The 13,051-nt window shown below is 40.2% G+C and overlaps 1 protein-coding gene across 1 annotated transcript; it reads left to right on the top strand.

The window, feature by feature from the left end:
• Positions 1–1,130: 1,130 nt before the first annotated feature.
• il12rb2 (interleukin 12 receptor, beta 2a) lies at positions 1,131–12,922 on the top strand. Its single transcript, XM_040127674.1, has 16 exons — positions 1,131–1,228; positions 1,543–1,727; positions 1,925–2,185; positions 2,921–3,044; positions 3,140–3,330; positions 3,736–3,878; positions 4,229–4,373; positions 6,417–6,490; positions 7,093–7,303; positions 7,498–7,680; positions 7,912–8,013; positions 8,198–8,350; positions 9,066–9,197; positions 10,781–10,877; positions 11,045–11,132; positions 11,217–12,922. The coding sequence occupies exons 2-16, from the start codon at positions 1,607–1,609 to the stop codon at positions 11,676–11,678; spliced, it is 2,487 nt and encodes an 828-aa protein (XP_039983608.1). The 5' UTR covers positions 1,131–1,228; positions 1,543–1,606; the 3' UTR covers positions 11,679–12,922.
• Positions 12,923–13,051: the final 129 nt, after the last annotated feature.

Below are 13,051 nucleotides of genomic sequence, written 5' to 3'. Positions count from 1 at the left end.
TTTAACTTTTTGCGTCCTGCATACTTCTCTAAACGAAAGCGCGAGTCCTGATGTTTTGATGGATGGACTCAACAGAAGTCATAGTTAGAATTTGTTGAACCACCTCAAGTATATATACGATTGGAAGTTAAGAAGTATAACTCATCATCATGCACATGCTGGTTAAGTGTTTCTCGTATTTCAACATAAGGGTGTGACCTCTGTATGTTTCTAGTGTTTGTCATTCTGTTGTGTGAGACAGTAAAGTGACTCGGTGTGTGAAATTATTCCAAAACACACACAGATAAAAGTCACTTGGGGTTTCCCTGGTACATATAATGACTCTGTGTAAGGTTATGTCAAAGTCTCCTCATACACGCACCACCTGCAGTTAAACGCCGTTTTTTTAGGACTTCCTGAGAGTTGTCTCACTTCCTCCTTGACAATTGAAATTTCAGGAGGGTCTCTCCTGTGCCCCCACACTGAAGCTGTAAGGAATCTTCAGGAGCAGGAACCTCATTGACTTTAAGAATCACCTTGCTGATGTTTGTCTCAGTTTAGTTTAGTTTTTTTTTTTTTTTTTTGTATTAATATTGAGCCTTGTATTGTGCTTGTGCATCTAAAGGTGAAATGTGGAGGAGCTACAGGGGGAAGTCCCCCACTGCACCAGATTTCACATGTGGATATGGTTGAGGGAGTGAGGGAGTTTGGGCTGATTGGAAAATATGATGGTGAAAATTCATCTGAGGGGTTGTTGTGCTCGTTGCTACTCCTCCTTTGACATGTGCATTATATACACATCAGTCTAAAGAGTTTCCTCATCATGTTGGAATCAGTCCGCTCATCCCCCAAATGGATTTCAGAACTAGATAGGATCAAACCTGCGTTTAGATCGTCTGTCGTGTTGTCGTCTGCACAGCCCAGTGGCCAACCATAGAGACAGATTGTAGACAGATGTGTTTTTAAAGGGAAGCTGTGCAAATGTATTGTCACAAATATAATATGAAATTATAGGCTACTTTTATCGAAATTTCATGTGTCAGCTGTGTGTGTGTGTGTGTGTGTGTGTGTGTGTGTGTGTCTGGCTTCAGAGGCGGAGCCAACGCGGGTGTCATCGCTTCTAGTTTGCCACACGCAGGACGCACGGGTCAGTAGAGAAGTGTTCGGGGCGATTTGCGATGACGGACAGGGCTTCAAAGGGCCCCGGAGGGCCAGAGAGGTGGATGTAATACTGGGCTGTGAAGTCTCGGTGAGTACACCGAGGGCTTATTTCCCCCGTTTTCATTACCGGTCGTTACTTATTGAGAGCAGCTGCAGTTTAGTCCGGGGCTCCACTTCTGTCCAGGCATGTATGCTTCAATTCAGTGATTTAATCCGAATAGACAAGACACGGGGACGTAGTCACACTTGAAGTGAGGAGGGATGTTCAAGCGGCACTGAACTTTTTCCCAGAAATAAACTCTCGATCATTGTGAGAATCGTGACTCCTCTCAGGTATCTCCATCGTCGCTTTATTTCAAAGACGTGAACCTAATGCATGTGTGTGCTTGTGCTTGTTTTAAGATTAAATTAGCAGCCCCTGCTACAATGTAAGAGTCACATAAGAAGGCGGTTAATGTGATGTCTCATGGCGACAATGTCCCAAGCACGGTCCTTCTTCACCGCCGTTACATTGCTGGCGGTGCAGCTTTGCACGGGTAAACTCGGACTACTGTGTGGATCCACACTTGGAGCATCTCTGGTGGCATGTAAGATACATTGGAATATGTTTATTTTTTATTTAAATGTTTTTGTATAAGTGTGCAGGTTCACATTTGCTCGTCTGCTCCAAGTTCAACACATAAACAATCAATAATCTGTTAGGTTCACATAAATAACTTGTTAGATATAAGACATTATGAGCATCTCATTGCAGTCTATAATAAGTCACTATGTCTGTTTTCAGGTGAGAAATCCTGTTCCATCTGGTCCAGTTCCGGACCTGTGGTGCAGCGAGGCTCCAGTTTTCAGGTGTACTGCACCTTTAACTGCAAGTGCAAGGGATCCATGTACAGTGACCATCCACCCACACTACAGAACCACATAGAACTGAATTCTACAACCATATATTTTAATGTGGTGAACATAACAAAGAACAGAACATACAGCTGTCAGTGTAACTGTCCTCCTAAACTGGACCCCTGTGGACTGGACATCTCAGCTGGGTGTGAGTATGAAGTTTGTTTATGCAGCAATTTAATGGATTCAAGACTATTCTATTTCAAATGAGACGACTGCCAAAGCTTTTAATGTATGAGTTATCATACACCACACCATAATAATAGTTCAGCATGAGCCAGCAGCTTTGACAGTGAGGAGATCACTAAATTTACTTTCCATATACACATTATGCTCATTTAAATCTCATGTGAATACATACAAAAATCCTGCAGGATGTTTAATAGTGCATGGTGTTTCAAGATGAGACGTTCATCTTGAGGCATGACTCTTAACTTTTTGAGCTACAAGAGCTGTAAAAAAGAGGCAAAGATGGTTCTGTTTTCTCAGTGTTCGCATGTGGTAGGCTGAGCTCAGCTAAGTGTCATATAGCCAACTGCGATTAGCTGCTTATTCTGACCACAGAACTGCTTTCTAATTTGGGAGTAAAAACAAGTTGTGGTTTTTTTTTTTTGTATTTTTTGACACGTACAGCATGTGCAGTCTCTATATCTAAAATGTTCACACTATCATCAACTATTGATATCATTAAGGAATAGCACATTTTTGCATTTTATGGACTACTTTTACTGACCGATAATAATACTTCCTAACTGGGCATTACTAATGTGTTGTAAATTAGAACTTGTGTGCAAGCGATATATTGTTGCACCTTCAAACATTAAAAAAAACCCCTCAATATTTAAGTTTCATTCAATTCCTCATTTTTTCTTTTGTACTTCAGACCTACCAGATCGCCCTAAAAACATTACATGCATCTACGAGGTCATAAATAATAAAAGTGGAGTTGTGTTCTGCACGTGGAACAGAGGACGGGATACTTATTTTAGAAATAGTTCAGAGCTGTGGTGAGTTTGAATTAAATCTGCCGCCAAAATATTCCATAGCACAATTTAAAATTATCTTGCCTATGCTGTCAAATAAAAGACTTTGTGTGTTTCAGGGTGAGAACTGTGTCAGGAAATCACACAAGTGGACCACAGGCGCACAAAGTCTCCAGTAAGGCAACTGATTTACTGTCAGTTAATTTCACTGTGTCCCGATCTGTCCACCTCATCTCTGTGTGGGTACACGCCCAAAATCCACTGGGCTCTGCAGTGTCCTCCGCCATCAACTACGCTCTCAGTGACATTGGTAAGATTCACATAAACTCCTGAGCTCCAGGGACTTCAGTTTGTGAGGTGCTTGGCGACTTCTGCATACAGAGAGTGCACATGCACTTTCACATGCAATGACAGTTTCAAGTTGTTTGTAAGGCATGAAAATAATGATATTGTGATTGAAACTTGAAATCAGCTTTGCAACGGTGTGTACTTCTTTTATACTCTAATCTTAAAGTTTATGGTGGTTGATTATCCTCCTCCATCCTCATTTTAACCAATGTAATGACGCAGTGGAATCCTTTCTTCTTTTTTTTTTAATAGCGGCTTTTAAAGTAAACATCAAAAATGAATCTTGTGTGTCCATCTTGTGAAAGTTGCTCAGGACTTTTGTTTTGCATTTATCTGACTACTGTGGTGGCTGTGTCTATCTGAGCAGCGATGCCATCCCCTCCTGTTCTTTGCCAACCCACGTGCTCTTCCCGGGAGTGCATCATTAAAGTGAATCAGTCTGTGAGGACTCAACACCTGGAGATCCAATACAAAGTAGCAGAACAGACATGGACATCTTATCCAGACCAAGTAAGACGCCTTAATGCTTCAGATTGGTTTGGGAACTTTCAATGACATGTTGCAAGTGATGGTGCAGAAGGTTACTTGAAACCTCTGAGGTGATGCATGTTCTGATCTCAAAAGGTCTTACTGCTGATTCAAATTAAAAGTCAGAATTGAGTGTCAGGCTGATGTGTATAGAGGTGAACTCACACCTCTATACACAAGTGTAATAAAGAACCTGAAATGTGACCTTTAATCCTCAATTAGATGTTCTTACAATGTGATCCTACAATGGCACTTTACCACAAGCAGAGTTTAAATCAATGAAAAATACATGAAAAATACATGTTTCTATTTTTTTTTTTTTGACATAACAGGGCTTGCAGATGAGTACAATTCAGGACTGGTCCATCTCCTCTCTGAAGCCCTACAGGTTGTACCATTTCAGAGCCCGATCCAAATTTAGCACCGGCTTGTGGAGTCACTGGAGCACAAACATTTCTAGCTGGACTCAGGAGGAGGGTGAGTAACTGAGTACTAACCTGCGGCTGTGTATATTGTGTGTATTTCTGTACTTGGTGAATGAAAGCACCACTGATTCTGTCTCAAGCCAAACAGACAGATAAGAATGGAGGATTTACAATACCTCTGTGGTACCTTATTTATGCAAGCTATCACATAATGAAGTATCCTTTCCTTTCTTTTGCTTTTTTTTTGGGTAGTAGCTCACTGCCATCTGCTTGCAAGATACCTATAAGCCACTGAAATAGGCCTTATTGGGTTGCGTGTTTAGAGCAAAACCAGTTACTAGTGATAAGACACAATATGCACAATTGCAAAATTGAAAACAATGAGATTAAAATTAAATATGTTCAGTAAACTGTAGTTGAGTCTTATTATGTATCAGTTCAACACAGGTCCAGAGTGAAAAAAAGTGAAGTGGTAAAGAAACCAGTAACGGGCGATGGGAAATATTGTAGGATATTTGTAATGCTGATGCTGTGAAGATATGTAGGTCTCCCAACAGATATGTAAGATATAAAAGTGCAGCCATGACAGATCATCAGCTTTGCATGAACAGTCAGCAGCAGCAGCAGCAGCAGCAGCAGCAGCAGCAGCAGCTGTAATAGTGCAGGTCAGAGTAGAAATAGCGAAAGAGCAAGAGAGACATTTTTGTTAAACAGTATCTTAAACCTTACATCTTTTTTTTAAAGTATTAAATAAATGAACTTGCTGAGTTACATCTGTTTTTTCAGTCGTCCTCATTTTTAGGGTCTGCACATCCAGTAAGAAGTTGAAGTTAAGCCACTAAAATAAGAGTCATTTTCAAATTCACACAAGTGACTAAGCATGTTTAACCGACTACACTGATTTCTGACCTTCCAGGCAGCCACTGGTTTCATGTTTCATTTATGAAAAGCAAATTAGAGATGTGAAACATGATTGAAGAAACTAATCTATCACAATAAACAATCTGTTGGCTTTTCTTGTGAAAGTTGTAACATCCTTTCATAAAAGTGCAGTTTTGAGTATGTGCTGATTGTAAATCTTAACCGTTGTGTTTTGTTAAAATTGGCTTTACCTCCCCATGGTTTGGGGTCCCACAGACCCCACTGATATATGTGTAAAAATAATAATTGCAAAAATCAATTAACTGTTTCTTTTAAATACATCTTTTCCCCTTTTCTCCTGACCAAACAAACTGGGCTTGCATATTGGATGAGGGTTTGGGGTCAGTTAGACTCCCGAGAGGTTCAACTCACCGTCAGACCTGTTTAAAAATTCAAATAACTTATTTGAGATTTGGTACAGTCAAAAATAATAACAGATACAGAGAATGTGAAAATCAGTTGTATTTAACCATGTTTTACAGCTGCAAACAGAAGAAATGTGTAATTTTCTGTAGTGAACTTGTGAAATGTGCTATCAAATTGAAATCTTGTTTACAAGCTGTTCAAATAAAAGGGAAAGTCATGAAATATCAAGGTAATTAAAACATTTTAATTATGTTTATTGAACTGTTAAAGAGGGGCCCTCCAGGACCCCAAACAGAAAATTAGAGTGAACCTGTGATAGCCTGCATTTCAGGTTTAACTGTAAAACTCTTTTGCATTCACAAACTATGTTAAGGGAGCATCACACCCAAAAGACCAACAATAACTATACATAAACATTATTACAATATAGTGAAGGGAAATTTGTATTTTTATTGCATTAAAAACATTTCCATTTCGTAGCTAACACTTAAGTCTCATTTTCACAACTGCACTTTAACTCACCAAGGGAGAACCATGTGACTTTAAAGTAACTTTGACATGAAAAAAAGTAACAAGATGCTCATTATGATGGATTTTATCTTAACCAAGCTTCAAGTATTTCTTTATATATATTCATCCAATGTGTAATTAAAAAAGTGTGCTTGCTTAACCTCACTTATATTTTCACATAAATGCAGCAGTACTGGATGGAGGGACATTTTCTTCATATTGCGTCATATACATACACTACTGTTGCCAGTGTTAGTGCAGTGACAGATAGATTTTTATCGATGTTTTATTGTTTTAGCTCCTGCAGAAGAGTTGGATGTGTGGTACGCTGAACCTGCATCTCACTTAAAATCCATGAGAATTTACTGGAAGGTAAGTTTTGAATCTTATCGAAAAGTCCTCCAAAGTTTTTGTTTTTCTCCTGAGTGAGTGCTTTTCATTACTTTAAAATGCTCAATGACGGTGCAGGATGAACCACACAACACTGCTGCACTGCTTCATCAGTTGAAGCGTCTGTAGTCTCCATGTGTTCCCTTTTCTCTTTCTCACTCTGTGTCTGTGTGGGCGTGCAGTGTAGTAGCCATAGTAACACTGGTCTTCCTGCTTCACTACTTTGTTCTCCACAAACTAAAGATCAACCCTTGACCACTTCTGAGTTATGACACACACACAGACACACACACACACAGACACACACACCCAGACACACACACACACACCTACATTCATTTAACGCCACATAAAGACAGTGAGAGATAAGTGAAACCTGACAGCAGACACCACAGTTTCAGTTTACAAGAAAAGATGTGCTGAACAGAAATGATGTGTGTTACATACTCATCTTGTAGTGAAAGCCATATCCAAGTCACATGTTAAAGCTCCCTACAGTTTGCCACTGAAGCTTTTCCTTCAACAAAAGCAAATATATGATTTCAGACTTCATGGTGTACTTTTAAACATTTTTCTGGTTGCAGGAGGCGAACAATTCCATCTCTAGAGGGAAGATCATAGATTACAAAGTCAGAGTTTACAGCTCAGACTCTGGATTGGACTTTGTCATTAACTTAACTCGCGATGCCAGGAATCATTCAGTCCCGATCTGTGCTAACTGTGAAGTGATATTATGGGCTCGCAACTCCAAAGGGCTTTCCCCACCTGCTAGAATTATAGCACGTCATACAAAAGGTAAAAAGAAAAAAAAGCAAACCTTGTATGAGTGAATGCTTGTTTAGTGAGCAGGCTTTGTTAAGAGCTTACAGATAAACATCATTACGTTACACTGATACATTACTAATACTGAACCCAGGATGAAGGCAGTGTCTGTGTTTCTCTCTTGTGTGAAGCAGTGAAAGTATTCATAGATGCTCTTCATTTTTCAGCCAAGTTCTCTCAGGATGTGCAAGCAACGGCAGGCAACCACAGTGTCACCATCTCCTGGAGGAAGCCTGAAACTGCACCGTTACCTACAGCGTATGTGGTGGAGTGGTACCCAGAGGGTCACAAGCTGGAGGAGCTCAGATGGGTCAAACTGGGCAGGAATGACAGCCAAGCAGTCATTACAGGTGGGACATGTGGCGGAACAGTGAATACAGGTGGAGTAACACAAAAAAGCCTAGGGCAGTGATGTACAGTTCTTCACTTCAGACATTGATGTCTTCCTGATTTCACTTTTAGTTTAAGTTAGTTGTTGGCAGCCACGTCTTCTCTCTCCCTCTCTCCATTATATTCTTTTGAGGGTATTTATTCTCCCAAAATGATATAACTGTTGTTCACCACTATCTTTCTTTATGCAGATATTAAGCCATTCGAGTGCTACGAGGGAGCAGTGTATGCTTTCTATAATGAGAGCTCAGTGAGCAGGACCATGTTTGCAGGTGTCACCAGTTTGGAGTTCGGTAATACTATTTTACTGAACCATAATATTATCATAATGCTGAATATTACTTTCCGTAGTAGTGGTAGTAGGAGTTGTACTATTACGGTAACTGGTAGAAATTGCAGTGCTATTAACAGAAGTATTAAACTGTTTTCATTATTCATCCTGTTGAGCATCCTGTCTTTTTGGGTTCTGCTTGTTAGTTGCAGCCCCAACAGCTGGTCCACTGGTCCAAGAGAAGGTTGAGGGACACACGGTGACAGTGACCTGGACAGAGCTTCCCAGGAGCCAGCGGGGTGGTTGTATCACCAAGTATACCATCTACATAGAGAATGACAGCGGATACCAGCAGACTTGTAAGAACAATTTTATCTGTGGTTGTTAGGGACTGTACAAAAATTTTAGAGGCTGAGGGAGGGGTGTCAGGAAAGGAAGAAGTAACTGTAAATTTTTATTTTTGCTGAAGAGAGGGCAGGCTGACTTATTTTAGAGAGCAGAGGAGGGTCTTATATTTTTTTCTTAACCCATATTTCTATTAATTATATAAAAATTGATCAAAAAGCTAGATCCAAAAAAATATTTTTCATGTGCACAGTGAAGGTACGTTTTGCCATATGCAGATGATACGGGATGGGGTTAAAATGTTATAGTGCAAAAGCCCTTCCGTACAGAGCTGTCACCAGGTTCATTCATTTAGTGGCTACACTGTTTACTTAGCAGCTCTTTATTCAAAAATAGAGTGCCTGTATTTCCACCATTTAGTTATGGTTGCAATAATACAATACATTATTTTGAGATACTGGGGGAGGCTATTGCAGTTTTTTCTAAGTGAAGGAAGGGTCCAAAGAGGGTCCACATTTTCTAAAAAAAAAAAAAAAAAAAAAGTAAGAGCAGAACCCCACCCTACCCCAATAATTTTTATACAGTCCCTTATTTGGCTGAAACTACTTGTACACTGAAGTCATGGCACATTGTTTGTAGCATGTGCTCTTTGGATGCAGACAGACAGTCACATGAGTAACTTACCTTAAAACTGCTCCTCTGCTGTGCGTATACGACTTTATATTTCAGACTCAGTGGCGGCATCAGAGAGGATGTATATGATCAAAGGCGTGTCTCCAGCGGTCTACAGCCTGTGGATGACTGCCTCGACTGCTAAAGGAGAGGGCCTTGCGGGTCAAAAACTCAAGTTCTTCATCCAGCGTAAGCACCTTTCACAGTTTCATTAAGAGAATGTTTTGACATTTTGGGGTAATATGCTTATTCACTTTCTTGCCAAGAGTTAGATGAGAAGATCATGGAGTCTCCACTGGTCACCTGCCACCTGCTTCTGGCTGTAATGGACCACTATTCTTTTTAAGACTCCATCAGAATTTCTTACAGTGACATTCATTGTGGAATGAGATTTAGACCAGACTTGTCCAAGGAAATACTGTAGCTTAGATAATGTAAATAGACTTTATGGGTTTAATGTGGAGTGGTTATACAGCTTAAAAAAGGTTTCACCGTGACAGCTGTTGCTCCTCTAGGCAGCTGCCCAGCACTCTAAAAATCAAAATAATTGATAGGCAAAAAGCAGGAGAAGGCTATGAGAAGTTGGCAAAGTGTTTTCAGATAGCTGTTTCCTCAGTTTATAATGTAATTGAGAAATGGCAGTTAACGGGAACAGTGGAGGTCAAGTTGACGTCTGGAAGACCAAGAAAACTCTCAGAGAGAACTGCTCAAAGGAGTGTTAGAGAGGCAAATCAAAAGCCCCGTTTGACTGTAAAAGTACTTCAGGAAGATTAAGCAGACTCTGGAGTGGTGGTGCACTTTTCTACTGCACAAACATGAACTTCATTGGAAGAGTCATCAGAAGAAAACGTTTCCTGCGTCTATCACCACAAAATTCAGCGCCAGAAGTTTGCAAAAGAACATCTAAACAAGTCTGATGCATTTTGGAAACAAGTCCTGTGGACTGATGAAGTTAAAATAGAATTTTCTGGCCACAATGAGCGAAGGTATGTTTGGAGAAAAAAAGGTTGCAGAATTTAATGAAAAGAACACCTCTCCAACTATTAAGCACAGGGTTGGATTGATCATGCTCTGGGCTTGAGTTGCAGCCAGTGGCGCAGGGAACATTTCACTGGTAGAGGGAAGAATTGATTCAGTTAAATACCAGTAAATTCTGGGAGCAAACATCACACTGTCTGTAAACAAGCTGAAGATGAAAAGAGCACGGCTTCTACAACAGGATAATGATCTTAAAAACACCTCAAAATCGACAATGGACTACCTAAAGAGGCACAGGCTAAAGGTTTTGTCATGGACCTCAAAGTCCCCTGACCTAAACATCATTGAAAATCTGTGGATAAATCTCAAAAGAACAGTGCAAGCAAGACGGCACAAGAATCTCACAGAACTAGAAGCCTTTTGCAAAGAAGAATGGGTGAAAATCCCTCAAACAAGAACTGAAAGACTCTTAGCTGCTACAAAAAGCATATACAAGCTGTGATACTTGCCAAAGGGGGTGTTACAAGTACCGACCATGCAGGGTGCCCAAACTTTTGTTTCAGGCCGTTTTTCCTTTTATTTTTTTTTTTGAAACTGTAAAAGATGTAAATAAAAAAGTAATTTTGCCTAAAATATTAAAGAAATATTTCATTTTTAACTTTATGCCTTTTGGAACTCATATCATATCAAGTATTCACAGTAACAGAAATTTTGGCCAGGAGTGCCCAAACATTTTCATGCCACTGTATATGCTACAACTTTACAACTTCTAACTGTTGTTCTCGCTATTGCAGAGGAAGATCCACTATCCCCTATAATAGTGTGTGGTGTCGGCTTCCTGATTGTGCCAGTTCTGCTGTGTCTGTACCAGAGTTCAGCAGTAAAACGGAAGTACGTGACCAACAGCAGCTCTATATGGACTTATAACTGACAGCAAACAACAAGCTCCCGTTTCATTATTTTGTTCACATACAGTTCTGCAGAAAAATCAATTATTATGTTGCCAAAGCACGTTTCCATGCCATATTGTTCAGCAGTTTTTCCAAATTCCCCCTCAGGTTCTGGGTGCTTTTCCACTGCCTCAAGCTTGATAAAGTGCCAGATCCTCAAAACAGCAAATGGGCAAAAGAGTGTACCCAGGAGAAGGTATTTATGTAAAAGTGAATAAAAATTTAAGCTACATTGCAGCTTTTTGTTCCTAGTATAAGCCTGTATCTTCCTCCCAAACAGGGCAAGATGAACCTACAGCTGCAGCTGAGTAACTCCAGCTTTACTGAGGAGGAAGAAGTTCTCATCCTGGTGGATGTTGAGGAGGTGCCCAAGCAGAACAGTGACACCTCCACATCTACAAACATCTCCTCACAGCTCCCTACTCAGATCAGTCTGAGCCCTGAGACCGAGCCAGCCACACTGCCGTACCCTCTGACCACGTACATCAAGAGCCTCTCCCACGACTCGGAGCGCTCCGACCAAACACAGACCTCTCTGGACACAAACACAACCACTGACTACATCTCATCACATGGGCTGGAAAACATGGAGGAGGACGATCAGGAGGAGGAGGAAGAGTTTGCAGAAATGCTAGGTTTCTTCCCAAGTCACAATGTCTTCATAGAGCCGTTGGGCTTTGGAGGAAAGTTGACTCTGGATGCGGTCAAAATTGACTGTAGTGACTTCTTTAAGAACAGTTAGTGTCAGCCTGAAACCAGAACTCTGATGAGATGAGGTCTGAGTGGGAACAACTTTGAGAAGAAGAACTGATGAAAGAAATGAAAGAGACTGGACAAAATAACGGGAGGTGGTGCCTGAATTCTTTTTTTCTTTTCCAGTGTCTTTTTTCCAGTGTGGATCACACACGGAGCTGGGAGGTGCATGACCTACCTGTTTGCTTGTTGAAATCAGAACTGAACATAAACAGCTGTCTTGTGGTAGGCAGAGCTGTTGCGCAGTAATAATTTTTGACTAAAGATGTACTTTTTTTTTTTCATTTTATGCATTATCATTGTTTTTTCTCTTCAGAATGGCTATAGACACACTAATACCACGACCAAAATGAACACAGCAGGAGCTGCATGAGCATATCAGATGTGGGAATTTCTGCCTGCCTGAATTGAGGTATATGAAAAAGGCTTCATCCTGATGCTGACAGCACTGATTGGCCTTTTTCACAGCAGATATTTTGACTTGTCATGGTAGTAAAAGCACAGGTGTTAATCACTAACATTAACACTGTCGTACTATGACCTGTCAGAATGTCTTTTGTCAAGACTCAAAACACACTCGCAAGCATTGATGACCATCCTGTATATTGTCTGTGCTTTTAAATACACCTATGCTACCTCAATCTTAGCTCGTCCAAACCATTAGAAAGTTAAATTGTGTCTTAGGTTTGTTAGTGTTGCAGGTAAAATGGTGCTAATAATGTTGTTGCTGAAGAACAAAATCACAATCAATTAGAAAACCATGTGCAAAATTTTAAAATATATTTTTGATGAAACTTTGATAAAAGGAAATATTTGGGAACAGTACAGCCATGCTAGCAGCTTCGACTCACTTTAACGCATATAGAAACTTATTTAATTGTGCAGCTTTATTGGGAGTCTGATTTGTCAATTTTAATATCAATTAAAATAAAAGATTTCATCCTTTGCACGTGGCAGCACTAACCATCTGTATGCAGTTAGATTAAGTCTTTTTTTTAAAGCCTTAATGTCTTCTCTTCTGTGGCCCACAGAGGAACACTGACTTGATTATCAGGGTGGTTTAAAAGTGTGTTTATCAGCATTGGACGCACATGAAGCACTGGCATGCAAGAACTTACTGTTGAGCTTTGACACATTTTGCAAACCTAGTTTAATAAAATCCTGAGGCAGAAGGTGACCATTTGAAATTCTTACGAGGTTTTTCCACAAAAGATTTCTGTGTGGACACTCACCTTTAACAGCACCGAGGTTACTTATGTAAGAGATCATGTATGGGGATACGTGGTTGTAAGCAGAAGCAAAACAAATCAAGTACCATAACATTTGTAAAATCGTTTTACCTGCAGGCAGGATAAAAAAAAA

Source organism: Xiphias gladius, chromosome 6 (assembly GCF_016859285.1).
Source record: "Xiphias gladius isolate SHS-SW01 ecotype Sanya breed wild chromosome 6, ASM1685928v1, whole genome shotgun sequence".
In the NCBI taxonomy this organism is placed as follows: domain Eukaryota; kingdom Metazoa; phylum Chordata; class Actinopteri; order Istiophoriformes; family Xiphiidae; genus Xiphias; species Xiphias gladius.
Note: the sequence above shows the minus strand (reverse complement) of the source record. Positions and strands in the feature narration are given on the sequence as shown.

What these genes read in the sequence shown, in the direction of transcription:
- il12rb2 (XM_040127674.1), top strand. Translation starts at nt 1,607, where the DNA reads ATGGCGACAATGTCCCAAGCACGGTCCTTCTTCACCGCCGTTACATTG. An exon ending in AGAAATAGTTCAGAGCTGTG is followed by an intron (nt 3,045 to 3,139) that starts GTGAGTTTGAAT and finishes TGTGTGTTTCAG; the next exon opens with GGTGAGAACTGTGTCAGGAA. An exon ending in CTACGCTCTCAGTGACATTG is followed by an intron (nt 3,331 to 3,735) that starts GTAAGATTCACA and finishes CTATCTGAGCAG; the next exon opens with CGATGCCATCCCCTCCTGTT.